Source organism: Dicentrarchus labrax, unplaced genomic scaffold (genome assembly GCF_905237075.1).
Source record: "Dicentrarchus labrax unplaced genomic scaffold, dlabrax2021, whole genome shotgun sequence".
Lineage (NCBI taxonomy): Eukaryota > Metazoa > Chordata > Actinopteri > Moronidae > Dicentrarchus > Dicentrarchus labrax.
The window spans coordinates 19,648,076-19,674,555 of NW_026136715.1; the positions used below are offsets into that span (position 1 = coordinate 19,648,076).

Consider the following 26,480-nt stretch of genomic DNA (forward strand, 5'->3'; position numbering starts at 1 on the left):
CCTTAGGCACCAAATCTTTGATCTTTTGATCTTTTTATTATGTGTCACATAATATATAATATAATACAACAACTAACATTAAACAGATAAAAAAAACTGAAAAACTTTGTTCATAAATTATTTTATTATTTAGCTGCAACATTCTGTATATTAACGAATGATTCAACAAAATGTTATAATTTAGAAAGAATCGAACATTTTTAAATTACACTTCATAAGGCAAAACAGAAAATTACACATACAGTGAAAAATTGTAAGCACGTTTTAAGCAAGAAATATAAGTCACACAATTGTTGTAAGGTCAGTATGTCAAGACTTTCACTTTGACTTTTTAACTTGAAGTTGTAAATAGGTCATGAAGCTGCAACTTGACTGTGCAGAACTGAAACAGATTTACACAGCAGTGTTTGTTATCTGCACACAGGGCAATAAAAGCTTTTGCAATAAGTTCCTGTCTGTGGAATATTTGTGTCTATGGAATAAGGAAGAAAAAGCACACTGTTACTGCAATCCCTCTGGTCCCCACCTAAAGGGAGCAGAGTTCAGACGGAAGAAACTAAATGAAAATTAAGCAAAAAATAGACTAAATCAACACATTGACAAAAGAAAAAAATCAGAGGAAATCAAGTAAGCAATAAAAAAAGTGAAAGAAAGCAGAAACCGGTCAGTGGCTTCAAAATAAAACAATCAGAGGTCAACCATTATAACCTCAGTTTTTCAAGATCCTGTCATGATTTGTACACTGTACATTTCCCACAGACAATAAAATCACAGAGCTTACAAAATAATGACAGTTTTTCAACATTAACTTGTTAAAAACAAAAACACATTTAAATAATCTGAAAAATACTTTTCTGTAATGGTCATTTTCATGAGAGTAAAGCTGGAACATTAATCAGTATCAGTATGGAACCATTAGTGGACCCTAAATATCAGTAAGTGGTTTTTGCCTGAAAAATTGAATATACTGTGTCTGTTAGTGTGCAGTTTGTGTGGTTAATATGGTTAACCCAGCGATTACAGATCTTGTGTATTAAATCCATGAGTTACATAGTAATTCAAATCTAGATGAGAAACCATGTAAGTGGCCTGTCCCTTCTGATAAATTAATAAATACAGGACTACTGTAAGAGTCAGAGCCAGACAGATATATCTTTGTATGTTAATTACTATATATTAATCACTACACCGTCAAAAGATCTTACTTTTACATATATGGACAAATAACCACATGTTTCTCCATTTATGGTCAGCTTTAACTTTGTGTCTTCAGCTAGTTCTGGGCTTATGGCCAGTGGTTAGCTCTGGAGCTCTGAACTGCATCTTGGACTACATTAAGTTTCCCTTCTGATTATGTAACCAAAACAATGTAGTTCAGCTGTCAAGAGATAAATTATACACAATTTCTTCCCAAGCAAAGATTTGCCACCTTGCAAATGAAACACAGAGCATACACTTTACTTTTGCCACTGGACTGAAGTGATTTACTCTCAAATACAGATGCTCGTCCTTGTGTGTTTGTCCCACACAATCTGCTGATTTCAGTGACAATAATAAATACAACCTTCTCTTCGTTGATCCCTGCATATCAATAATTGTACAGACTGTACAGCACAGAAGATCCCACAAAATATATCTGAAATGTTTCCCTTGACCACATCTCATTGTGTTTTTGTAGATGGCACAAATACCTGCTCTTTATTAAATGTGTAAGCAAAGAGCATGTTTTACTTCAGTTAAGAGACAGTTAACCATATAAAAACACATGGTTTATTTACCTCGCACAATTAGACAAACAATTATGATTTGTTTTATGAGGATGAACTGTTGAATCTTGAATTGTTGGTGACTTTATGTATAGTGGAAAAAAAAAAAAAGGTTTTCTTCATAACATTTTAATACATTGTATCTGTAGCAGCTGATGCTTAGTTCTATATGAAAATAAAAACATGGTTGGGGATGAAGATGATTCTGCTGGAGCAAAGGCCCAAGACACATATTTGTGTTTGTGGGTTAATATTGCATGTCATTGAAATATGACCCATGTATCACACACGTAGCAGTCTCTTCCTCTTCTTGTATGGGTTTTATCAGTCTGTATGTGATATAAGACAACCACATTTGAATGACTGACATTTGATACCAACACGCCAAACTTCAGTTTGTTCAATAAATCATTTAAAACAAAACCTTGTAACCAGACAGAGCTGACTGCCTTGTGACTGTGTAGCCACTCAATTAACCGTTTGTCTGCAGGGTGACCAGAACAGCTTCAGAGGAGTGAAGATCTGCAACATTATGAAAGTCAGATTTTAAAAAATGTCTTTAATTTTGCAAAACATTTGTTTGTTAATTTCAGAACATTCTCACCTTCTGCAGGATCCCAGGATTAAACTTCTGTGGATTTTCCAATTATAATGTCATCACTCTGCCATACAAGATATAAAATATTTTAATTCAATAAAATGAAAACAACCCCATAGAATAAGTTCTTGGTTAATAATACACTGAATACTAATTTCTATCTTGGTACTAACACACATTCAGACCATTTTCAAACCTTCACAACTTCTATCACTGGAGAAATAACCTCCTAGTCCTGTACCTGAACATTAGCCAGATGTGGAGGTTTGGGGGTGACACCTGGCTTCTTTATGGTAACAACTGGAGAGTTGTTTCTCCTTAGGCTCGGGGTCCAACAGAGTGGTGGTCGAGACTTTGAACTCTGGGATACAATTGAGGAGGAGTCGTCCACTACCTCTGCACCAATGGCAGACAGGCAGCTGTGGTCTGAGCTGCTGAAGAGGTTGATGCATTCTGTGGATGATTCAGTGCTGCCCACTACAACAGAAACACAACTGATACTTTGAGAAACAATGGTGGCGTAGGTTTGTGCATTACTTGACACACTGAGAACATTTATACAAGTTCAAATCCCATAATAGCATCTTAAAATGAATAGATCATAGAGAGGAAAAATGCACATTGTCCAGTTGTGGCACATATCAGTAATCAAGTTAGTCATTCACAGTGTCATTTTTGATGCTACCACCAGATGGTGCCAAACTAAGAACAAAAAATAAAAAAATATCTCATATTTAAATGTCATACTACTTTAGGTTGATAATAAAACCTGTCCATAATATTTGATCTGATTTCCCTTAAAGAAATCAGATGTTTATTTAGAGTCTGAGGTGCTATTGAGCTAAGAAGTCAGAAGCAAACCGACTCTTCTTTCTTACAACTAAATTATTAAGACCTTAACACAAACTCACTCAGAGGATGATGAGCTTTCCACTGTTCACAGTTACGATGAAGATGATGCTGATGAAGATGCTGATGGTTGAGGTCGTTTTCAGTCACAGCCTCAGGGGAGGAGCAGACGGCTGGACCGGTCTCCACCCCTTGTGACTGGTTCCCAGAATAACCAGCAGGGGGCAGCGAGCCGCGGCCAGAAGAGGAAGAAGATTGGCTGAGGGTGGTGGAGGCGGTGCTGCCAGAGCCAATGGAGTGTGGTCGTGGATATTCTAAGCCCCTGTGTGAACAACACGCCACAGGGACTGACGACAGACATAGATAGATGTCATCAATGAAAACATAATGGGCTGGGTCAGAGAGCAATGATGGCACAAGCATGACGGTTATTTCAGGAAAATGTATTTTTAGTTTGGTTACATTTAGTTACTTTGTAAGCTAGTTTTGTTTTGTTAATCTTAACAACATGTAAAATATGTTAATACAATGAAAACCCTTTTTAGAAAGGAAATATCTAAAACTGGAAACAAGATTAAGACTCTGCTGCCATGCTAGCTGCTCTGTGAAGTTGAACTTTGGCCCAGCAGTGCTAAATGCTAGCATCAGCATGCTAACATGCTCCCAATGTAAACATGCTAATGTTCATGCTAACATTTGCTAATTAGCACAGCAGAGGCTGATGGGAATTTCATTAGTTTTGCAGGAATGTGGCCATAAAACAGTGTTGGACAAATTCAAATTTTAACCTGATGATGGCACTAGATGAAAAGTGAGGGAATCAACAGAGTTATTACAATTCATCCTGAGGCGGCCATAATTGTTTGTACCTAATGTTATATCAATCCATCAACAGTTTTGTTTTGTTGTTAATAAAAAAAACTGAAATGTGAACCTCATGGTCTACTATTTAGACATCTAAGTTGAACATTAAAGAGGGAATATACCTGAAATGTATATTAAAATTGTCCATTTTACTGCAAAATGTGTAATTGCTGTAAATAAATACAGTTTGTCAAAAGTTGAACCAGGAAGTGAACCTGAAAAATCTAACAGATACTTTCAATGTTCAGTTTCACCAAAGCCTGTGGATATATTGTATATCATGAAAAAAGTGGTACTATAGTTGGTTTGAAGAATAAAATGTTTTCACTTTCTCTTTTGTAACGATGCATTTTGTGTGTGATGCTCCTTACTTCTCCCAGGCAGGACACAGCTGATGGCCCGGTCACAGATCGCAGCGTCACTGGGTTGAATGTCCATGAAAGGTTTGCGGCCCATACCCATGAACACCCTCTCCTGCATACGCAGCTCTGGAACATATGGTGTATTCACCTATAAAGCACTTTGTAAACTGTGCTACATAAATAAGATATGTTGTTGTTGTTGTTACCTCTACTGTGAGCGGCCTGATCCCACAGAATCTTCTCCAGGTCGGTGGTCCAGGCTTTCTTCACCTCCACGCTGGAGGCCTTCAGGGTGTAGGTGTCCTCACTTTTTCTCCTGCGGAACCAGATCTCAAAGCACAAACCGCTCACACTCGAGTTGTGGGTCATCCCGATGTCACTCGTCTGGGAGACACAAAGAGACACAGAAACAGAATATACTGAATATCATCAAGGAGAAAAATACGGTTGAGTAATACGGCTCCTACAGCCTTTTGATCAACATGTGTGCACACCTTGAATGACTGCTTGTAGACATAAACATCGTTGCCGATATCTGTCCTCTTCGTCTTGCTGAAGAGGATGAGCTCTTCAAAGAGAAAGATGCGGCGAACACATTTTTTCTTCCTAAAGAAAACTGTGAACTCGTCCTGGCGAATCAGCTGGCCCTGTTCTTTTAAATTCACCTGATAGAGAAGAGAAATAAGAGTGGCTGTTAACTTCATTTAACTACTGTTTATCGACTTTAGTTTATCTATCCTTTTAATATCTTACATCACACTCCTGGATGGCGTCCATGGTGAGCAGATCGTTGCCATGGCGCATCTGAAACCGAACCAGGTCTGCAGCAGATTGGATCTCAGCCCTCTCCCGCTCCTTCTCACCGCTCGTCAGATCAGGTACATACGCACCAGGGCCACACACACTTTGTGCGCACACACTGGATGCGAGCAGTGTATCCTGGATCATGTCTTTTGGCCTGTATGAACCAGCCAGAGCAAGCATGTCCTGCAGCAGGAGGCTATACTTGCTGATCCTCTGGATGGGCCTCAGCAGGTAGGATGAAAGGTCCATCATGTCCCCCAGCTCCTGCTGCTTCCTCTGTTAGGGGAAACAAAGGGAAAAGGTAAAGCATTCCCAGGGTAAGTGGTGTGATGACTGCTGCAGCCGTCAAAGAAGTCTTTTAACTTCACTGATGAAATTATGTTTTTCTGATGTTGTATGAGTTGCTTTAAAGGAAATAATTTGATGCTAAGGAAAACTACATCTGCTTTAGAACAATTAAAATGCAAAACTCTTTCACTCATATGTTTCACTTAACAAAGGAGACGTAAACTGACCTTGAAGATGTCATGGCGACGGTGTAGGATCAGCGCGTCTGACTGAGGCTTGTTCTTGCTGTACAGAGCGTACAGGCCAAAACTCTCACTCTGTGGAAAGAGACAAAATTAAACCATATTAGAAAACGTTATTAATAAGGCAACAAACTGTAAATCTGCAATGATACCAGAACAATATTATTTATCTGTCTACTGTGGTCTCATCACATCTGGAGAAGTAGGGTGTAACTATTTATGTACTTTTCCATCAGTTTACTAATTTTTAAAAAATGATTTCAATTATACAATAATAAAAATAGAAATAAACATAATCAGATAAATAAATAAATGAATGAGAATTTCAAACATACAAAAAGGATGTACTACATATATACACAATTATATTCATTACAGTTACTACTAACGTGTCTGAGGAAGCAGCGGGCCACCATGGCGGGCTCCCTCTGGCAGGCCTCCAGCTCTGGCAGGAAGTAGTGGCTGTGGAAGTCGTAAAGCTTCTCCAGGTTGCCGAAGATGACGCCTCTCTTGCCCCTCAGGTCCTGGGGGATGTCTGGTCTGTCCAGCAGGGGGAGGTAGTGGGTCAGGATGTAGCCCAGTGAGCGGACATACTCTCTCTCTGTGAACACCAGCTCCTCCAGGACACGCTGCAGCCTCCTGGTAACACAAACAGGAGAGATATCTACTTTACAGTACATCCATTCATCTCGGTAATATACTTAATGATATAATAGTGGTAGTAATTGCATTTCATGTCCTCATCCTAATAAGTGAATATGAAAATACCCAATTAGTGGGTTTTACCGAACCAAATTATATTAGGAAAGTTGTTTGGGGTGTATTTCATTTCCTGTTGCAGTGTTATTTATTGATTAATTAGATCTGCATTGGCTCTTTGTCTTTTGAAATATGCGTGTGATGAACTGACTGATAAATGAACCAAGGACTAATATTATCAGGCTGTTTTACTGCACTCTCTGGGTCAAAATTTTTAGCCTGTTTCCCTTCTGACCATACCCAACAGTGACGTACAGGTGTACACCACTAGCATCTTTACATTTCAGCAGTTAACACATGATTTTACTCTTTCCACATGCACTGTGATAAAAAAGAGAAAAGTATGGATGGATTATGAGAACATCCTCCCAGCTCCTCTGCTGTCAAATATATTTAAATTGCTTTACTAAGTTTACTAAATATAGGCTGGGCAGCAGTATTATGTCACAAAAAAGAAAAAAAGAAAAATACAATATTTGGATTGTAATCAGGATCAGCAGATTCTCGTTATTAAAAGGACTCAAACTGTAATCAGGAATCAAAAATGTGATTGGGATACCCAAACTTATGACTGAGCCAATTAACTTTCCAATGAGATACGTAGATTATTAACAGTCACTATATACAGAGGGTGTGTGTCTGGTAGGTCTGTTCAGTAACCCATCCATGCTGACAAGTGGAAGATAAGCAAAGAGAATCAGAAGAACCAATACCTGTGGCACTTCACTGAAGGCTTAAAGACAGAAAAGAGTTCAAGAAAACTTATTAGGACTCACAAGATTAGTAAAATTAAAGGCATGTCACTAAATGTTCTAATCACAACAAAGATTATCTTGCAAAGCAAATGATAACTCAGATCTTTTTTTTTTATCAGTAATCAATCAAGCAAATTTCACCCACATGTAGTAAACTTACAGGGCGTTGCTGGCACTCTCCTGTGGACTTGCCAAACAAAACCCCCCCTCATATCTGCCGCTGGGCAGGCTGGAGTGTTTGCAGCATAATGTCCCGTTGCCCCCTGCAGCCCCCCGGTCGCTCATACAGGAGTCTTCAGAGCAGAAGCTCCCGTGGCGGGAGATCTGGAACTTCTGAGCCTCCTGGAGGATTCGACAAGAAGGCTGCCCGTGGTGGGAGCAGGATGACGGGGGTCGAACGCGCTGCTCTGGAGGAGTGGATGACCCTGCCGTTGCTACTCCCGTGGTGCACGAGTCCTGGCTCACCGACCTCACTCCAAGACCTCGTCCCCATGGAAACCACTGGCAGCCGACTGTGTGGGACTGAGAAAGAGCTGCAGCATCTCTCTCACTCCTTGCTCTGCTCGCCTGTCTCCTCTTCGTCTCCCTTTCTGTTCTCTTTGCTGACCTATCAAATGATACAAAGGCACCAATACTGAGTCAGAACCCAAAGTGTATTCTTCTTCTAAAAAACCTAGATTTAAGATAAAAGAGAACAAGCCTTTGCTGTAAGGGCCCTTAACCTCCTCAACCTCACAACGCCTTTAGTTTATATTCCATAAATATTGGCAAAATGTGAATAAAATGACACACAAGATATAATAGGAGTATTTCTATTTGATTGAATGGTGCTGCCATAAAAATCTGCACATCTTTGTTATACTTGGCCTGGCAACCAGCTCAAAATAACATTGAAAGCCAAAGTGGGTTACACTCTTTGTTAAATAAACAATGGCAGAGAAGAAAACTACACAATTCATTGTTATTTCTCTCTTTCTAAGTCCTTATTATTAGAGCCTGTAGCACTTTTGCAAACTAAACCTACTTACTGGTACAAATGAAATAACATGAAACAATAATTTTCTCCTATAACAAATATCAGCATCATCATCAAAGTGTGTTTCTTTCTAACAGTGTTTCAGGACTGTTTGGAAATCACAGTGAACCAACTCCAACCACTACATCCTAGTTGAGTGAGATAAAAAGGACCAACAAATTACCTGTGAGGTGACTGTGGAGTGACCTTTGACCCCTGGCTGGTTCCAGCATCACTGTGATCCTCAGGTTTGACTGTGATGGCTGCAGTTGTTGAATTAGTTCCCAGGATTGGCCTCCTCTTCCCTAAATCCACCTCTCCTGAAATGATGCCCTCCCACTCCGGGTGCCGAGGCCCCGGCGTTGATTGTACCACCAGACTCCGGCCACCAGAGGACGGTGTCTGAACATTAGTGCTCACCACATCGACATAATGACGTTCACACCAGCTGCTAGAATCTGGCTGTTGGTGGAAAACCTCATCCTCTACATCCTGCATCTTCTCCTGAAGCTGCTGTCTGGCCTCTTGGCATCTCAGCCAGGCTATGTTCCAGACCCGCATCCCCCTGGAGCCTCGCAGGGCGCTGGCCTGGGCCTTCACCTCCTGAAATCTCTCTGTGCTGAACTGGAGGAACCTGTCTTGGAAAGTATGGAGGATGGAGTCGTCTGACAGTAAAACACCGGTGGTGTTTGGGCCTGAGCCCTGTGTTGTGTGGTTGTCAGACTCCTGGTTCTGGTGTTGTATTAGCTGAGTGTTTGTTTGACTGGCAGATGTTGTAGTCTGGTCAGGGTCTTGCATTGTGTGGATTCTGGATTGACTCTGGTTCAGGTACTCAATGCATTCGCTGGCAAGTGCAGTAGCCTGGAGATTAGGGAGGTTTTCTTTTATTACACATTATTACACAAATGTGCATGTTCTTAATTTCTTTTTTAATATCATGCTACTCTACTCAGACAGAAGTGCTGTAACACGACTCAAATGTTACTAAGGTAGCAAGATTGCACCTATGCTGAAAACTTATAATAAATATATATTGTGTAACTGTTTTTCTGCTGATTTTTGATTGCATGATGTGTCATTTAAAGAAAACGTATCCATGCCACATATGTTCTGACGAAGGGTTCACTCAGAACAGTGTCAGCAGATTTATCAGTTCTTTAGTACAAGTATTTGAAAAAGCTGCTTGGTCATTAGCGTGTGATCAGTTAATTTCGGCCCTACATCATTCTATATTTATGATGTATAGTTGTAGTTATATTACTAAATACTGTAGCTATATTATTTAATTCCTTTCAAAAATATGATTTGTGAAAGATTAACATGAAATTGCACATAAATAAAACTAGATAAGTCTTTGTGGGCTGAATAAATGTTTCTACAGGGTAAGAGCTGCATACTGATATTGAATACTAAATGTAATTATTTATTAAATATTATTCATTAATTCAATTATTATTTAAATAATATTGATCTTACGCCAACCTGCTCACAGAAATCACACACGTTGACCATGATCTGCAGCTCTCTGCCACACGCCTCTGCCCTGCACAGGAAGTCCTCTAGGCCTGACTTGAAGGTGCAGACTAGAGTCCTGAATGCCTCAGTCTCTGGGTAGGAGAGTCCACTCGGCTGCAGTCGCTCTGCCTCTGACACTAACGTCATGGCATGGTGCCTTCGGTCCTGAAGAAGGAGGGAGAGAGAGATTCAGACAGGTGGACAGACAGAGAAACACAAACACAGACAGAAAGACAGTGGCAAGAAAACCGTAGACTCACATTAGCTTCAATAAGGAAACCAGTGAAGCTGTTGAGGATCTGCTCCATTCTGTCTCCAGAGTCCTCGACGGATTCAGCCTGCAGCAGGTGGCGCTCTCCCTCTACATTAAACCACTGGTGCATCTGGAGGGATGGAAGATGATATTGATGTTTAATTAAGGGCGTATATGTAAATACTGCATCTCCATCACTGAGGCCGATGCAATATGTATCTTGATGCACTGTCAACGATCCAATACATTAAAGATATTTGTGAAACTACCAACGTACTACGATACAATTCTCCCCTATTGAGATACATTGTGATTTGACACAATTAGATCTAAATATAAATGAATTGTTCACAAATTATTGGTCACATTTCTAAATAATAAAGACATGGTGCTTCTACTAATAATTACATATAAATAAAGAGTTTGTTTCACTGATGATTATCAAGATCAAGATTATAGAAAATCAATACACACTTTTTTAAGGAGGAATTTTGGAATGAGGTTTGATCTACTCCTCACCATATCCACATAGTAAGTTATTATCATTAGATCGCTGGGCCTTCATGAACTCAGGGACTGTAATGTCCATTATGGTCCATAACTGCCATTACTGCAATTACCAAACATAATATATTTTGTAAGTTGCTTTTATCGGAACATCTGTTGGCAGACTTCATGGTAAGCTATTATATTGCACCTGCATGAAGTGTCCCTCCATCTCTCTGAGTTGCAGCAGATACTCCAGGTGTTCCAGTGACATGTTGGACCTTTGCACAAGCACGTGAGCCTGCTCCTCCACGTGGTTGTACAGGCTGGTCACAGAGTCCACAGCATCACTACATGAAGGAAAAAACACAGATCATAGGCTAAAGACAATAAAATAAAAAACAATAAAATGAATAACTGGTGTTCTGGAAGAAGATCTGAAGGGAGGATAAGACAGCATAAGCATTACTCAGTTTAAATAACACAGTTAGGCTCATACACTAACTGGGAAAAACTGGCTTAAGACACAGAAACTTTTGCTTATCAGCTTTGGCACAAAGTCAGATGTTGAGTGTTACAGCTGCATTTTGATCTCAAAATAGTAAAAATATGATGGTGTGTCCTCCTCACAAGCACAATAGACTACGCCTGGAACATTTGTTTCTGTCCTATGGTGTGGTGGTTGGCAGGAACATGTTTAGTCACGTGGTGTATTTCCTAGCAGCAAGAATATTCAATGACAGGGTATCAAATCATGTAAACAAACTGACACCAAAAAAAGACTGTAGAGTCAATATCTGGGTTGTTGTGTACAGACAAATGTAGCAAGTGAGAGCAGGAGATTTTGTGTTTACCTGAGGTCCTCGCAGTGGGGATATTTGAGGTCACTCTCCTTCCGCAGCCTCGCCAAGATGGCCCCGCCCTCCCTCTGCAGACTGACCAATCGGCTGTCCTCCAGTACATCCCTCATCAGAGTCCTCTGGTCCATCATGCATTGCTGCACAGTCTGTTAGACCCAAAGCAATATTAAGGTCAGCAAATGATACAATAACGTTGATATGACTTTGCTGCTTTGTGTGAAAATAATCTAAAAAGAGTCATCAATACTTTCATATACAAGAAGCTATTATCCTCATAACACACACTGTATTGTATTATCAGTGAAGACAGAGTTACGTAATTCAAGGTAAACTTTCAGGCCCAAATAACAACATGAGAATGCAAAGGATTAAGTTACCTGTACAGTGTCCGTCCTCTGGGGCTCCTCCAACCTACTGATTGCTCTCAGTAGGTGGCTGGATGCCTCATGAAGGTCAGACACAAAAGGGAAGAGTTTCTAGAAAATGAGAGAGTAAATCATGAGCACTGAAGAAACAACTACTGCAATACCTTATTAGAGAGAGGAGAGGTAATCTACTGATGTGACTGTCTCACCTGGTGCAGCTCCATCCAGTCACAGTGGCTGTGAGTCAGTGTGCCATCCAGGCTGGAGCTCAGCTGACTCACCTCCACCAGCTTTAACAAGGCTTTCATTGACGTCACCACTTCAGTCTGCTTTGCGGGAACAAGTGTGTAGTTATTCAAGTTATTCATTTTTCTGCAATGTTGTTTATCAACTTGTTTGAATTCTAAAATGTGTTAATTTACTTTAAATTGAATAGCTTCTTCTTGCTGAAATAAACTGGAACCCTGAAAGTGCTCCACAGCACAAAGTCACCACGTAATGTCTGACTGAGTTGTTCATCAATAACCATGATTATTTGACAAGTTTTCAAGATCTCTACCTTTGAAACCTCACTTTTTAATTAATATTCTGGTTTTGGAGTCAAACTAATATTTGCACTAACACAAGATCAGAGGGTCCACTAACCCACTGCTGGTATTCGCTCTATGTGACCGGGCCCAACGAGTCATCAATAACCCATTTTGTTTTGCTCATAGAGTATTTTTTCTTCTTTCTTCAATTAATTACAAATTGTATATTCGATGCACAGTATACTTAATATGGGTCCAGTTCTCCTGATTATGGTGCAAAAGCAACATTTAAAGTTAAAGGTTTTTCATCAATATACTGTATACAATTTGCTTGTTTGCTTGTATATACAATAGTCTTTAAAAATGTCCCTAACAATTTGCATCAAGTATTTTATCTAATTTGTTTGACAACTGGTTAATATTCTAGCCTATTAAATGCAAACATAGTAAATTGTTGTGGCTCCTAAAGATGATAGTGCTGACGGCACTAGATGAAAAATGTTGTGATAACTCAAAACATCATTAGAATTCATCCTCTGGGGACAGTGAACGCCTCATTATCATGGTAATCCAAGATATCTTTATCTATGGACCAAAGTGATGAGCCAACAAACCAACAGACTGACAACTGCTGTCTGTAGAGCCACTCTGCTAGCAAAAACATGCTCGGAAAGACTCAAAGAGGTCAATGAAGCGTGTAGCCTGCTCAGATTAATTATGTTTCACAGGAAACAAAATTAAGGTATTTATCAATATGAAGTGTGTTATAATGAAGGGTGAAAAGCTGACCTGGGTGCCAGGACACCTCTCTGGCCGAAGGCTGCTCTCCTTGTCCACCAGCAGCACGAAACTGTTTACTGCATGGGGAATCTGCTCCTGCAACAGTTAAACAGTCCATAAACTGATCATAAAATTGAATATTACAAATAAATTAGAATACAGTCAAAAACAAATAGACGTCAATGGAAATTAACTTATTTCTGAATTTTATAATTAAATGGGACTGATATCAACAGTGGAAAACTTCAGACTTTATTATGAAGTCAATAATTCATTTAATATAAAACATCTTGTATATTATAAAATATTATACCTGTGATTACAAATAAGTGATTTACACAATTACACATAATTATTCAATAAACTGGACGTCTGGATAAGCTGTTTATCCTCAGGATCTGACACATTATTCAGCTTTGACATTTCACTCGTTACCGTTCAATTACAGTCTGTAAACATCAGTGCTCCACAGCAGTCCAGCCATGAAAAAACACCCAAACTCTGATCTGCTGTGCTCAGCTCTAATAAGGAAGTTTCTATGCTTCTTACCTGAAATGTCATCAAGGCTTTATAGAGCTGTGGTTGAGGATTTGTCTTCCTTGAATCAAAAATGAGCGTAATCCCAGCTTCTCTGATTTCTCTCCTAGATAAACAAAGAAAAGGAAATTAGTCCAGTGAGCACAATAAAACTGCCATGACCACCAAGGTGCCAAAACTTCCTTCCAGTATGACTTTAAACTTAGTTTCAAGCCTTGACTCATTCATTAATGGACTGGCATATGGATGTTACCTGGTGATAGAGTGGAAGTAGAGCAACATCTTGAAGAGCTCCTGGCTTGTTACAGCTGAACTCCATCCCTGGTGGTCTCCATAGAGTTCAACTATTGCCCTGCCTGTTCGGTCTCTGCCCCCTGAAGCAAAGATCAGTCAAACCATTAAGTACAATTTTCATTACATGGTTATTCTGTTTGTTTAGAACAAGATAGTTTCCATGGTTTTCACTTGAATTTTCAAAGAAAATAAAGAGGCTCATAAGATCTAAAGCGAATGGACAAACACAATGCTAACTGACACGAGCAGAGGAAAAAGGAAATCATACAGACCAAAAAGCTACAAGTAAGAAGAGCAAACAGCAGAGTAAAGAGAGACAGAGAGAGCAAGAGCTACTGTAGGTAAGAAAAAGAAATGTTCAAGATATTAGAAAAAATTAACAGATGAATAACCACAATTACCCTTTACAACCTGTATTACTCCCACAGACTGATACTGTTAATACTACTATTATTAGACATCAATTACAATTATAATAAACTTTCTTCTTGCTCTGATCTTACCTGTGAGGGAGGCTACTCCTAAATAGAGGGGGTGGGCTCTGGGGTCCGGAGATCCCAGGGGAAGGTGGTCAGGTCTGGGACGAGCAGAGGCATGCTGGGAGATCTTCTGCGTCTCTACTGCTGGAGGTGGATCTATCTGTGATGGGTTCTCTGTCTGATGGCCATTTCTACTGGTTATGGACATATTGCCAGACTGAGCACCATCTGCAGAAAGTGGATACATTTTGTTGTGGGGAAGCTGATGAAGACTGATTTTCATCTGATAGTTAACAATAATGAAATTAACCTAAAAACCTCCAAGCTAAAGATCAAATTAGAGTACAACATGTATCACTCTGTACCTGGAACGACCGTCTTCCTCCTGTTGATCTTCGGTGAAACCAGTCGGAAGGCTGTGCTGTTTTTACATTTGACCACATGCAGCTGGGGGATCTCTGCACAGGAGTCTTTACTTTCTTTTCTTCTCACATTTTGACCTTCAACAATGACCAGCTCACACTTCTCTGAGGTATCCACCACAGCTGTGGAGAGGGATGAACATCTTCCATCTGACAGGGATTCCCATCTGTTCTGTGTTGCTGAAAGAGACTTAGAAAAGTTTGGACTCACTCCCATGGAACTGGTTCTGCTTTGCAGCCTTTCACGAGGTTTGAGGGTGAGGTTCATTGCTGAAATTTCACTTGAACTAAACGGTAATCTGTGGTGTTTGGCAGAGTTCACATCTGACTGTTTAGGGTCATTTAAGCTTGACAAAGCTTTACTAGCATTTATCCTTGATCCTGCTTCTAAATTTGTCCCATTCACATTGTGTAAATTGCCATAAATTGTGGTAGAGTGTGCATCCCTTGGTTCCCTAAATGGCAGAGTGGTCCTTTCAGTTGTCTGCTCCAGTAAGCTACTACATTTTAAAACATTGGTTCCCCTGTTTGTATCTCCTGGTTTCCAATATGAAACACTGTTAGTTTCTCCTGACTCCTTACAGATGCCTCCACTGACAGAGGAAGGAGACTGGTGATACATCCCAGGATCAAACCACATTCCTTGAACATTACACCATGGACCCCCTGTTTCAGTCTCTGGTAGTTTGTCATCACACTGCGAGACGTCACCATCCTCCTCCACCACAGCTAACATATCCCCCCTCTCTTTCTCCTGTCCAAAGGTGACAGGGTTTTTTATAGCAGCCTGGTAGGAGTCCCTGTATCGACACCTCAGCTCTTGAGCTTTGGAAACCTTTCCACCTTGTCTTCTCCTCATGCACGGGGTGCAGGGTTTCTCTGAGAACCGGACAGTGCGGATACACTGAGAAGGTTCAAGCGAGTCAGGGTGAGGTTGATGGGACTGGGAATGGTGGAGAGTGGATAGAGGTCCTGTTTCTGCAGACATGTTGGGTCTTAATGGTACAGCCTCTGATCTAGAATGACTTTGTGGCTTTGTAGGTAACTGCAAGTGTGCTTGTGACTGCGCTTGAGGTGGTATCTGTGTGTTAGGCTGTCTTTGTGTTTGCCTGTACGACTCCATTTGTGCATGTGGCTGCATTTGTGCTTGTCTGTGTGGATATCTTTGCATTTGTGGTTCAGTTTTTGTGTGTGGTTGCATTTGCATTTCTAATTTCTGCTGTTCTTCAGAAACTGACTGAGCTCTACCAAAAAGCATAGTTGCCTGCAGAATATCAATATATTCCCCTTCTGCAACAACGTGGCCTGCTGGCACACTCCTGCTAATATCTTTAATATTTGTACCTTTATGTTTATCTTGCCTTATGTTTTCAGAAACAATTATACTCTTATCTTCACCTTTGCATGTATTGGTATCACCACTTGCAGGGGTGCATTTGCCTGAAACACTGCTTGTTTTTGTGGCTGTATCTGTCCCAGTAAAGCAGCTGTCCCACGTATTAGGGGACACCCAGCCAATAGGCTTAGTCTCTGTTTCAGTGTCTTTTACTTTGACCAGCCTAGATGAGGAAGCAGCTCTAGTATCAACCAGGCAGAGTGACACAGCAATGCCGTGCTTTGCTGGACATATTCTGGTCTCCACAGAGAAGGCGGAGGGATGTGAAGAAGATGTTAAAATTGAATTTTTAATTGTTACAGGGTACTGTTTTGGTGCAGATTCCTTCAAAGGAGAAAGTGGAAATGGACAATTTGATGTAGATTTCTCAGGAACATGAGGAAGAGGTGGAGGATGAGGAAGTGGAGGTGGTAAAGGAGGATATGAAGAAGGAGCAGAGGCCATACTACTCCCAGCACACGTTGGCACGTCCACAAATTCAGGCACGGCCACCCGTTCCCATGGTAACCTCACCACGCCTTGCTCAGTGGCGAGCAGGCATTGGCTGAGAGGCGTTCCATGGCGGCCCTGGTTAACCTCACGTAACCAGTCACGGCTGAATATACAAGGATAGGAAGTTTCAGGGATTGGGGTCTCCTCGACTACCGCCACTCTGAGTCCCTCCTCTTCCAGGAGGCTGCACACCACGATGCGAGCTGATTGGTCACAGAATGGCGCCACCTGCAGGTAAAAGTCGCCTGGCTGAAGTAGCAGGGGGTTGATGGGAGCAAGGTGGACGACAACTTGGTCATGCAAACATAGAGGCCAGCCCTCACACAGGAAAAGAACATCAGAGTACTGAGCCTAAAAGGGGACAAAGGACAATGACAGTACAGGGTTTCAGAAATTAGAAGTATATCAATATTTTCATTATGATATTAGGTCTAGCAAGAAAATCTTAGGGCAGCTTTACTTCATATCATTGAATGTAGTGAATTTATGTCTCTTTAGACTCATACACAAGACAGTGACTTACACATGCAGCCTGCTGCACAGTGTCTAAAATGTGCTTGGCTGGGACCAGAAAGTCCAGCAGGCACCGCAGGGCATCCCCCTGATAACGACTGTCGATGATTTGGAAGAGCTGGCTGAGAAGAGTAGGGGCGGTGGCCTCAAAGGGCGGGTACAGCACCGACAGCAGGTTCTGGATCGAGCCCTCCAGAGAATCAAGGTTCTGAAAGCACAAGATAGAAAGCAGAGGAAGAAAAATTTGTTTGAGATTTTACTTGTTTATCAATTCCCAATACACAAGTTAGAAGGTACACAAGCCGTGATCTGTGGGTGCTACGCAGACACGCACTACTTGGACAATTTGTCATTTACTCCAAATCGTTATATCACTTAATACTCTCAAATTTAAGATCACTGTTGTAAACATAAACTCTGCTGTCCTTGCACCTATTTATGTTAAACAATCAGCAGTGGAAGAAGATATAAACAAGCCACTGCAGTCATACAACATTTTTATCCTCAATTTTAAAAGCTAACGATAAAGCATTATTAACTACAGTAAGTAGTTACTAAAGATGAAATGTCTTTTATGCCTTTTGAATGAAATATTCATGCTGAATCCCTACGGCTGCAACTGACAGATAATCTGTAGCTATGTTCTTCAATTAATCAATTAATATACTATTGATTTCTCCAAAGAAAATAATGAAAATTGCAACTTCCAAAAGCCCAAGGAGAAGTCTTTAGATTGCTTGTTTTGTCTAATCAGCAGTCCAACAGATTTAATTAATTCATGTTATGATACAGTGAAGCAAAGAAAATGTTCACATTTGAGAAGCTGGAACCAACAAATATTTGGCATTTTTGTTTGTTAAATGACAGGTAATTTATTATTAAAATTGTTGACAAATTTTCTGGCAATGTCTTTATTAATTTATCGTGTCTCCTCTATTGAAATTGTGACTTTATCATTTATGTGAACTATAAATGTACCAGTAAAATTGCAGATTTCAACCCCCTCTTCTCACCCTCCTGTGCCTAGCACATATAAATACAACAAAAAGATAACAAAAACATTTATATTATATTATTATTTTCAGGTGATTGTACACTAATGAAAACATACCTGTGAATATTATATAATATTTCTCTCAATAGATCCTCCTAAATATTATACGCTGGAGCTTTAAATACCCTGTAATGTGCAGTGCTGCTTCACAACAGGAAACCTGGAGTCAGTCACTTTCATCTCACTGGCGTCTCACAGTAAATTACACAGGCCTTGTCCTCAACCTCATGACCCGCTGAGAGAATAGCTACACAAACACAAACACTCTGTGCTCATCATTAAACATATAGTCAGCGAGCCTGACAGCAAACATCCAAGTAAACACAGTGTGTGATGGCTGGTCTCAAGGCTAGCTAGCCTCTTGGTTTATGGTTTCACATTCCCTTTGACCTGAACTCATGGCCCGCTACCCACTTTTAGGCCCTGCTTTATTTAGCCCAGCAAAGGCCACAGCAGCAGACCTCGGGGTTATTGTATATACATGCATGGCTGAGGCTCTGTGGGGAAATATATGGTATCAGGAAACGTGATGTGTGAATGTCGGAGCACTGCATGAACATTGCTGCCCTTGTTTCCCCCTCAGGCATGTGTTCAGTTGGGAGAAAGAAACAGAAAATACACGTGGAAATGCTTCTTAGTTTAAAATCTTCATGTCTTTAGTAAAATGAATCATTTAGGTTAAAGGAATAGATCAACATCTTCAGAACTACATTTAATGAGAAGATCGAGATAGATCAGTCTCATATCTGTTCGTTAAAATCATTCCCAGCTGTAGTGATGAAGAAAGACAGAAATGGATGTAGGGAGATGGAGACAGAGGAGGGTGTGTTAGGGTGTGATGAATTGTCCCCTCAGACTAACACTGGCTCACTGCCTATCCAGCTCTGCTATCTGTTGTGCATCTCCTTCTCCGCACCATTGAAGAGGAAAAATGTAGCACTCTTGGTCTTTACAATTGGACTCGCTCACTAAACTCTGTGTATATATTTGTTGTTTCTTGTGCTTCTGGCAGTTCTCATGTTTTTCTCTCAAGCAACAATGGTCATCCAACCTCTCTGTCTAATCCCCTGACATTATGATCTAAAAATGCTAGACTCTCAGCCCCCACAGCTCCAGAAACAACACTGTGACTCAGAGCTTTCTGTTCAGTCCTGCCCCACCCTGCTGGGACAAAACACAGAGACGGTCATCGTGATAACATGAAGGAGAAGGTGGAGGAGGAGAGTAATATAAACAATGGTCGAAGTTATCAAGAGGAGGATGCAGATGGCTAAGGAACAAAATATGTACTGTAAGCAAATTCAACTCATAGCTCATAAAATCTTAATTAAATGCTTCCCATCCTGGAGACAATGATCGCCTGCTTCATCAATGTTTTTTTTTCTTGGCAGCTCGGAAATTGCAGAAATTCTAATGAATTTGATCTTAAGGAGAAAATTAAATAGGGATACTGGTTGGGTCCCCTGGCAATGATGACAAATGATAAACATGCAGAGGCTAGAAAGCCTTTGGAGTGCTTACAATGAGAGTGGAATTTAACTTGCAGTGTATTAAAACTGATGGTAATATGAGTCAGCTGTGAGATGCAAGACACATCATCACCAGTTACTGTATGTCTGCGCACGAGAATACACATAAAGCTGACTTGCTGTTTCCAGTATAAATGCCGTGTTAGGTGTGTTCTTTTATTTATGTGTTTATTTGTGTCTGTCTCCAGTATGTGGTGTATAAGTGGGCTATATGGATCTGTCTGTCTTCCCAGGCCAGCATACTGTTGCCGCAGATTCACACGGCTCTATATAAACACCCAGATCTCTCTCTCTCACTCAGCCACTGAAAGAAATGGCGATGCTCACATTACTGTGGATAAGATGTCCCAGTGCGGGAGCTGAGGACAGTCTGAATATCTCTGTCCAGTATCATTATGAAACAGAAATAGTCTTTGTACATTCCTGATGTCAAGCAGGTTCCTGCCTGGACAAGAACAAAATATTTAACAATGAAAAAAGGAAAGCATGCACGGTGACTTAATACATTCCTCTGAGACATTTATTCCTCAGTAGAGTATATTCCGTTATGTTTTTGGGGCAATTAGCCTTTTTTATTTGATTGTATCTGGTAGAAAATGATAGGAAATGTGGGAAGAGGCAGTGGTGATGACATGCACCAGGTCCAGGGCTTGACCTTTTACCAAGGTTGTTGCACGGTACAAATCTCTTAACCAGGACGACCCCAACTGTGCCATTAGATGACAAATTGTTTCCAAAATCATTAACTAATTTCATTCTTGGTAAAAGATGTGGAAAAATTATGTCCTGGAAAGAATAAAAACATTATTATTGTATTTATAAGAAAGGAACTTAATTTCAAATTCAGTAGTAGTTGGTTCCGAACATGGCAATTTCCATGTCTGTACCTCCCCTCCATTTAGGAGTCCAGGGATGTATCCTAACAAATATTCACATTGTGTAATACTATGTATACAAGATGCCTGAGAAATATGTGAAGCACAATAAGCACAACTGATGTGATTTGGCCAAACTTCAAAGCCTCTACAGACACTGATACTGCCTCTAAATAAGCATGAAAAGAATCCATTTCCTGTGTTTACATCTGTGGTTTTTAATCTTTAAAATAAAAAATAAAATAAAAAAACAGATTCCCCACTGGATTACACAAACTACTTAAAATGGTTTTCCTGCTGAGGGACAGATATGGATTTAAATAAAACTGGATTTATTTGACTTTTGACTTTGACTTGTTTTTAGGTTGAAATGATATTCTTTTCAAATTGGTTTGACAGATGACTGTGTGCATGTAATCCTCCAACTGGACATGAAAGTCTTTGGAGAAGACATCTAGGATACTTATAAAGCCACGTCTGTTATCTTCAGGTCTCACCTGTGTGTCCTCCTGCTGTGCCCAATTAAGACAAATCAGAGGAAGTATACGTAATAGAACTTTTAACCTCCTGATACTTTCATAAATACTGGTGGATATTCTTTAGATGCTGAGTCAGTGAGATGTCAAGGTCGGGAGGATGGAGGATGCATTTTGGCCAAACAAATGCATAAGCTAAATTTATACTGGCTGCAGGGGCACTGTTCTATGTCCGACCTCTGACCTTCCTGTGGGGGAGGGAATGCAAAGAGAAACTACTTATTTTTCCGAACTAATAACATCTACGCTTCCATCAAAATTCTGGTTAGTTTACATGACCATTAAGATTTACTTGAAGTTTCTGGACAAAACTTGTTCAGCAAGTTTCCCACCTCACCATTCTCAGTCTCATAAACTCAAATGTCACATACTATTGATAGTCAGAGACCACTTCTCTCCACATGTTTAGACTGAGGTTGAGTCTGAACTGTTATATTAAGTTATAACAGTTATGTTATTCTTTACAGTATTTAACATGAGAAACAGGTTTTTAACAAAAGAGATTGATGACACAATGTGTATTTTAAGTTCATTATGTTAAAGTATTTTGATAATTAACTGAAATGAACAACAAAACAAAATTAAAACTAAAAATGTGCATTATTTTTGTTGATGAGCATATTCTACCGTTTAAATCCCTCTTGTTTCGAAATTTGTGGGATTTTAACACTCCATGTAAGACTTCTAAAACAACAACAAAATCCTCCTAGACAGACTTTTTACATCTCCATCGTCTTCTTTTCAGCAGGAAGAACTCCCTCACTAACATCTACGTCATGGTGCTCTGATGAATGGCTGTTTTCAGCCTGCTACTCTGTGGAGCCATTCACAGAAAATGACAACTTTCTGAATGACAACAAACCATGTCCAGGAAACACCCATAGTGACGGACAATCTTAGCTATTTTGTAAATTGGAGGAAAATTCAATTGTGCTGTAAACGGATTAACGCTGATGATGACAAACCGCAGGACAATCAATAGAGCACAGGAGTGACTCACACCAGACGTGGTGCAAAATGTAGTGGTGCTGAAGAGCCTCTTTGTTAAAACAGATAGATGAGATTCTTTAATGGTGAAGAAGCAACGTGTTGTCACATTTTCTGAAATTTTTACTTCAATTGTTAATTACATCTACAAATAAATAAATCAAACTTTAAGCATTATTTTAGGCAACTTCAAATTAACTTGCATTATGAAGGCAGCACTTTTACTGTCTCAGTTAGTGTTTGTCTTTTGTGTCTTAAGACCCATTTAAGAGGTTTATCCTAAAATTATATAATCTAATTATATAATCTTTTTTTCTTCACTGTAGAACATATTATAATTGGACATTACAACAAGCATAAATAAATAAATAAATAAAGCATAAATGATTAAATTAAAGGGACCATGCCCTTGCTTTAACAATTTTTATTTTGAATTTTGAAAACAATTCTTTGGATGTTTAATGTTAGTTTGGCTCTCTAAATTGTTGCTGCCTTATACAACAGCCCAAATAGAGATTTGAGATGAATACACACCATATCAGATCTTTTATGGTTGCCCAAAAACATCTGTTATCTCTTCTGAGCATTTTTATGTAAATAATTTACTATCCCATGCTATTTACAGCTTTGAAATCTGCAGCAGGAAAAGAGATTGCTCAGAGAAAAAGGTACCAAATGGATGTACCTAATACACCGTTGTACCTTTTAGTCTAAAGGTGCAGCTTTTAGGCTAAAAGGTTCAAAGAGAGTTACAAAAGTTTCTTCTTTCTCTTTATTGGTTTTCTTTTTCTGAGTGCAATATCTTGTGGCTCTTTACCTCAACAAACCCGATGACACCCGAACACGAGCACAAACCAAATTACTCTGAGGTCGGACATAAACACAGGCTGAGTAGAGCAACTGTACATGACCACTGAGGCACCGAGATGGCCAGACGGTATATTTAGTAGCTTCACAGGGATCAGCAAATCAGAGCTTGCGGAAGGCAAACACTAATCATGACGGCCTTGATCAGCAGGACGGTTTGAAGGTGGCTGTAAAGTAGCAGTCAGGAGGCAGCGAGGCCTGTGTTTAAGTCGTTAAAAACACGTCAGGGAATTATGAATGAGCCCGAGACTTTGAGCATGTCTTTAAACTCATCACGAGCCAGTTGACGTGTCTGCGCCGTGTGTGTGCGAGGCGTGTTATTATATCAAAGTGTGGCTTAGCTTTCACTGACACACTCATCTTATCTGTAATTAGCCCACAGCTGTGCTTAATGAAACTCACACCGCCAGATTTCATAACAAACAGCCAGAAACGATCACTTAGATACGGGAAAAACAGGTGAAAACACAGAGGGGCTAGGCTCAGTCATGCTAATCAGACCCAACATCCAACTATATGACATCAAATCTTTCAAATGTATAATAAAATCCTAAAATTGAAGACACATATGGATAAAAAAAATCACACTTCATGTCATATAAAGCGTTATCTGAGTGTCTTCATATGATATGCAGCTCTGCAAAAACTTTGGCTGAAAAACACTATTAGAAATTTTAGAACAAGGGAGGGAAATGCTCAGAGGGTAAAAATGAAAACTCTTTGCAGTTGTCCACATATCAGATCACATCAGAGTTCAACACTTGAACACAGCTGCTTCAGAGACACATCCGCTCAGTCAACACATCAACTCAAAGTTACTGTCACTAAAAACCTCTTTGTATCATCAGACACATTGCTGCGTACTCTGAAAGCAGATGCCGCCTAGTGCCTCCCCACCAAAGCAGCATAAACGAGTGGGCTCCAGGTAAAGGCGGGATGATGATTTGTAGTTTTGCAAACAGATCTGTTGAGTCAACTGTTGTGTATTTCCATTGAATCACCAGAACGGGACAAGACGTCTTTCTGCTGAGAGAAAAAGGATGCTCTGTATAACCTGGTCAACACAGGAACAAATACCCAAACATTGAGGTCACTCCCAAAACAGGAATAGTCGAGTTAATGACTCGGGCTTCAACGACATGGCAAATATACAGGAAACAGGGCGGGAAAATCACAGCAACACACACACACAGTGTCCTGCCAAATCAAACCTACAGGAGAGCTGGGCGGGCATTTTAAAATCCAGCTCTCTACATAACATCCTCCCAGTCAGAGTGGCAAACAAAATCTACTTTATGTGCAACCGGGCACACCCTCTCTACAAGCGAAGCAGACATAACAACACACAGAAAATACATACATTCAGAAATGTCTTCATGCAGGCAGAGAGTCTCAAAAGGCCAAAATAATAAAAGACTGAACTTTCCAGATTTAAATCCATACATCAGACAGCACTGATTTGTAAAATCCACCTCTCTGATGCTGTGAGATGGTTTCTTTACACCAGATCCGTTCAGCTTCTGCAGGACTCACATGCCAGTAAATGGGGATCCAGGAAGGAGGCAGATACAGTGGCTGGTTTGTGAAATCTGCCTTAATGCTCTGTAACCTGAGACCTTCACCTTGAGTCAAAACACTCTGGCAGAGAGCAGCAGCCAGTGTAAGCTATGGGAGCTATGCTGTACGTTGCACACAGTCAGTACATGCATTTTTTTTAAATAAAGGGCTGCTTGTCAGGACATAATAAATACATGTAGTATTGAAAGGAGAGTGCTGTAACTGTCATGTCTTAAATTTTAGAAGAAATTCAACACAAATGAATCATTTAGTTCATGTTAAAAGAAGCACGGTGTGTATTATAACATTTTTTTTTATTCTATAGAATCTCAGTCTTTCAGATTGCAAGGTGTCATCTTCAAGTCATCTATCAAAATTGTTGTCAATAATTTTCTGTTGATAGACTAATCCATGAATCAACTTGTTGCTTCATCACTAAAGATGTTATTCAAGACTCTCAAGTCAGCTTCTAAAGTAGGAGTAACATAAAGCACCTCGACCTCCGCTGTCATCTCACAGAGAGGTGTATGACAGTAAAATGATGGATTATGAGTTGAACGCCAGGAAGCTGAAACTCCACAGGACATCCAACACCTTCAGACAGGTTGGTATAATACTGTCATATAAGTACAAGCTCAGGATTATTAGCAGAATAAATCATCATCAAGTGTCTAACAGCTCTTACCCTGTAAGTTACAGCATCTGTGTAACAAGATTTAACATTCAATCAATTCTGCAATGTTAATTAATAACTACTATAATAACAATAATAATAATATAATAATAATAATAACTATTTTCAGTGAGTAATTGTTAAACTTTGATTCAATGGTTATCGTAAATAACCTAAACAACAACAACAAAATCCTGTGTTCACTCTGAACAAAGAACAGGATGGAAGCAAACAGAGCAGATTGTCATATTACCATCTTCCTTTCTGCAAGCTGTCATTCCCATTCATCACAACAGCGGTTTCTGAAATAATCCAAACGGTGTGATAGTCAACAGAGCTTCTTCTCCTGCTCGGTGGCTGTTGGACCAATACGAAATCCATTCTGCCCAGACACTCGTTCACAGCTGAGTGAGTGAGGACAACCTTAAGCCAGCTGGATGAGCATTCGTCAAGTCCTCAGCTGAGCTGCACTTAGTCTTTGATTTCTCTTGTTTCCTCGCTCTCTCTCTGTCTCTCTCTGTCTCTCTCTGTCTTTGATTTACTGTGTTCTCTCTGCTTTCTGTCTCTGCTGCTCTGTCTCACTGTGTTTGCGCTCTCCCTCTCGCAGCACCTCGAGTGCCGGGTGCTATGTTTGTCAGAGAGGGGCAGCGTGACCAAACATGAGGAGAGGTGAAAGAGGGAGAGAGAGCGAAAGAGAGAGAGAGAGAGAGAGAGAGAGAGAGAGAGAGAGAGAGACAAGCCTCCTCGCAAGTAAATCCAAGTACATGCAAGTGCAAATTCTTAGGTTTTTCTCTATGGCATCTTCTTACACTTTACTTACACACACACACACACACACACACACACACACACACACACACACACACACACACACACACACACACACACACACACACACACACACACACACAGGCTCAATAACAAGATCATAATTAACCTAAAATACCAACCACAAACATGATCCTTGATACCAATAAGCCACTGCCAACCAACACAAAATGATACATGATTAAGAGACTGCGTGTGTGTGTGTGTGTGTGTGTGTGTGTGTGTGTGTGTGTGTGTGTGTGTGTGTGTGTGTGTGTGTGTGTGACCTTAAGATGAAAAGCTGGTCCCAACAAGGTTAAGCATTACATTTTAGGGTAAGATTTGAGGTTAGGTTTGTAGGGTTTATGGTT

At 40.1% G+C, this 26,480-nt stretch overlaps 1 protein-coding gene across 3 annotated transcripts; it reads right to left on the bottom strand.

Annotated features, from left to right (window-relative positions):
- Positions 1-105: 105 nt before the first annotated feature.
- LOC127377646 (uncharacterized) lies at positions 106-25,941 on the bottom strand. Of its 3 annotated transcripts, none has more exons than XM_051425733.1 (25): positions 25,556-25,941; positions 17,235-17,432; positions 14,767-17,062; positions 14,426-14,629; positions 13,882-14,002; positions 13,641-13,734; positions 13,101-13,187; positions 11,991-12,107; positions 11,794-11,892; positions 11,411-11,562; positions 10,768-10,906; positions 10,078-10,200; positions 9,779-9,982; positions 8,487-9,163; positions 7,448-7,894; positions 6,163-6,412; positions 5,759-5,848; positions 5,193-5,519; positions 4,934-5,104; positions 4,646-4,823; positions 4,449-4,565; positions 3,276-3,560; positions 2,606-2,841; positions 2,371-2,428; positions 106-2,288 (listed from the first exon to the last, which is right to left on the bottom strand). In XM_051425733.1, exons 1-24 carry the CDS (start codon positions 25,556-25,558, stop codon positions 2,390-2,392), a joined length of 6,654 nt encoding a protein of 2,217 aa, XP_051281693.1. In that variant the 5' UTR covers positions 25,559-25,941; the 3' UTR covers positions 106-2,288; positions 2,371-2,389. The 3 variants fall into 3 exon arrangements, with proteins under 3 accessions (XP_051281693.1, XP_051281694.1, XP_051281692.1); XM_051425734.1 differs by having other exon boundaries at positions 9,785-9,982; positions 11,991-12,110; XM_051425732.1 differs by having other exon boundaries at positions 11,991-12,110.
- Between the last annotated feature and the right edge of the window lie 539 nt (positions 25,942-26,480).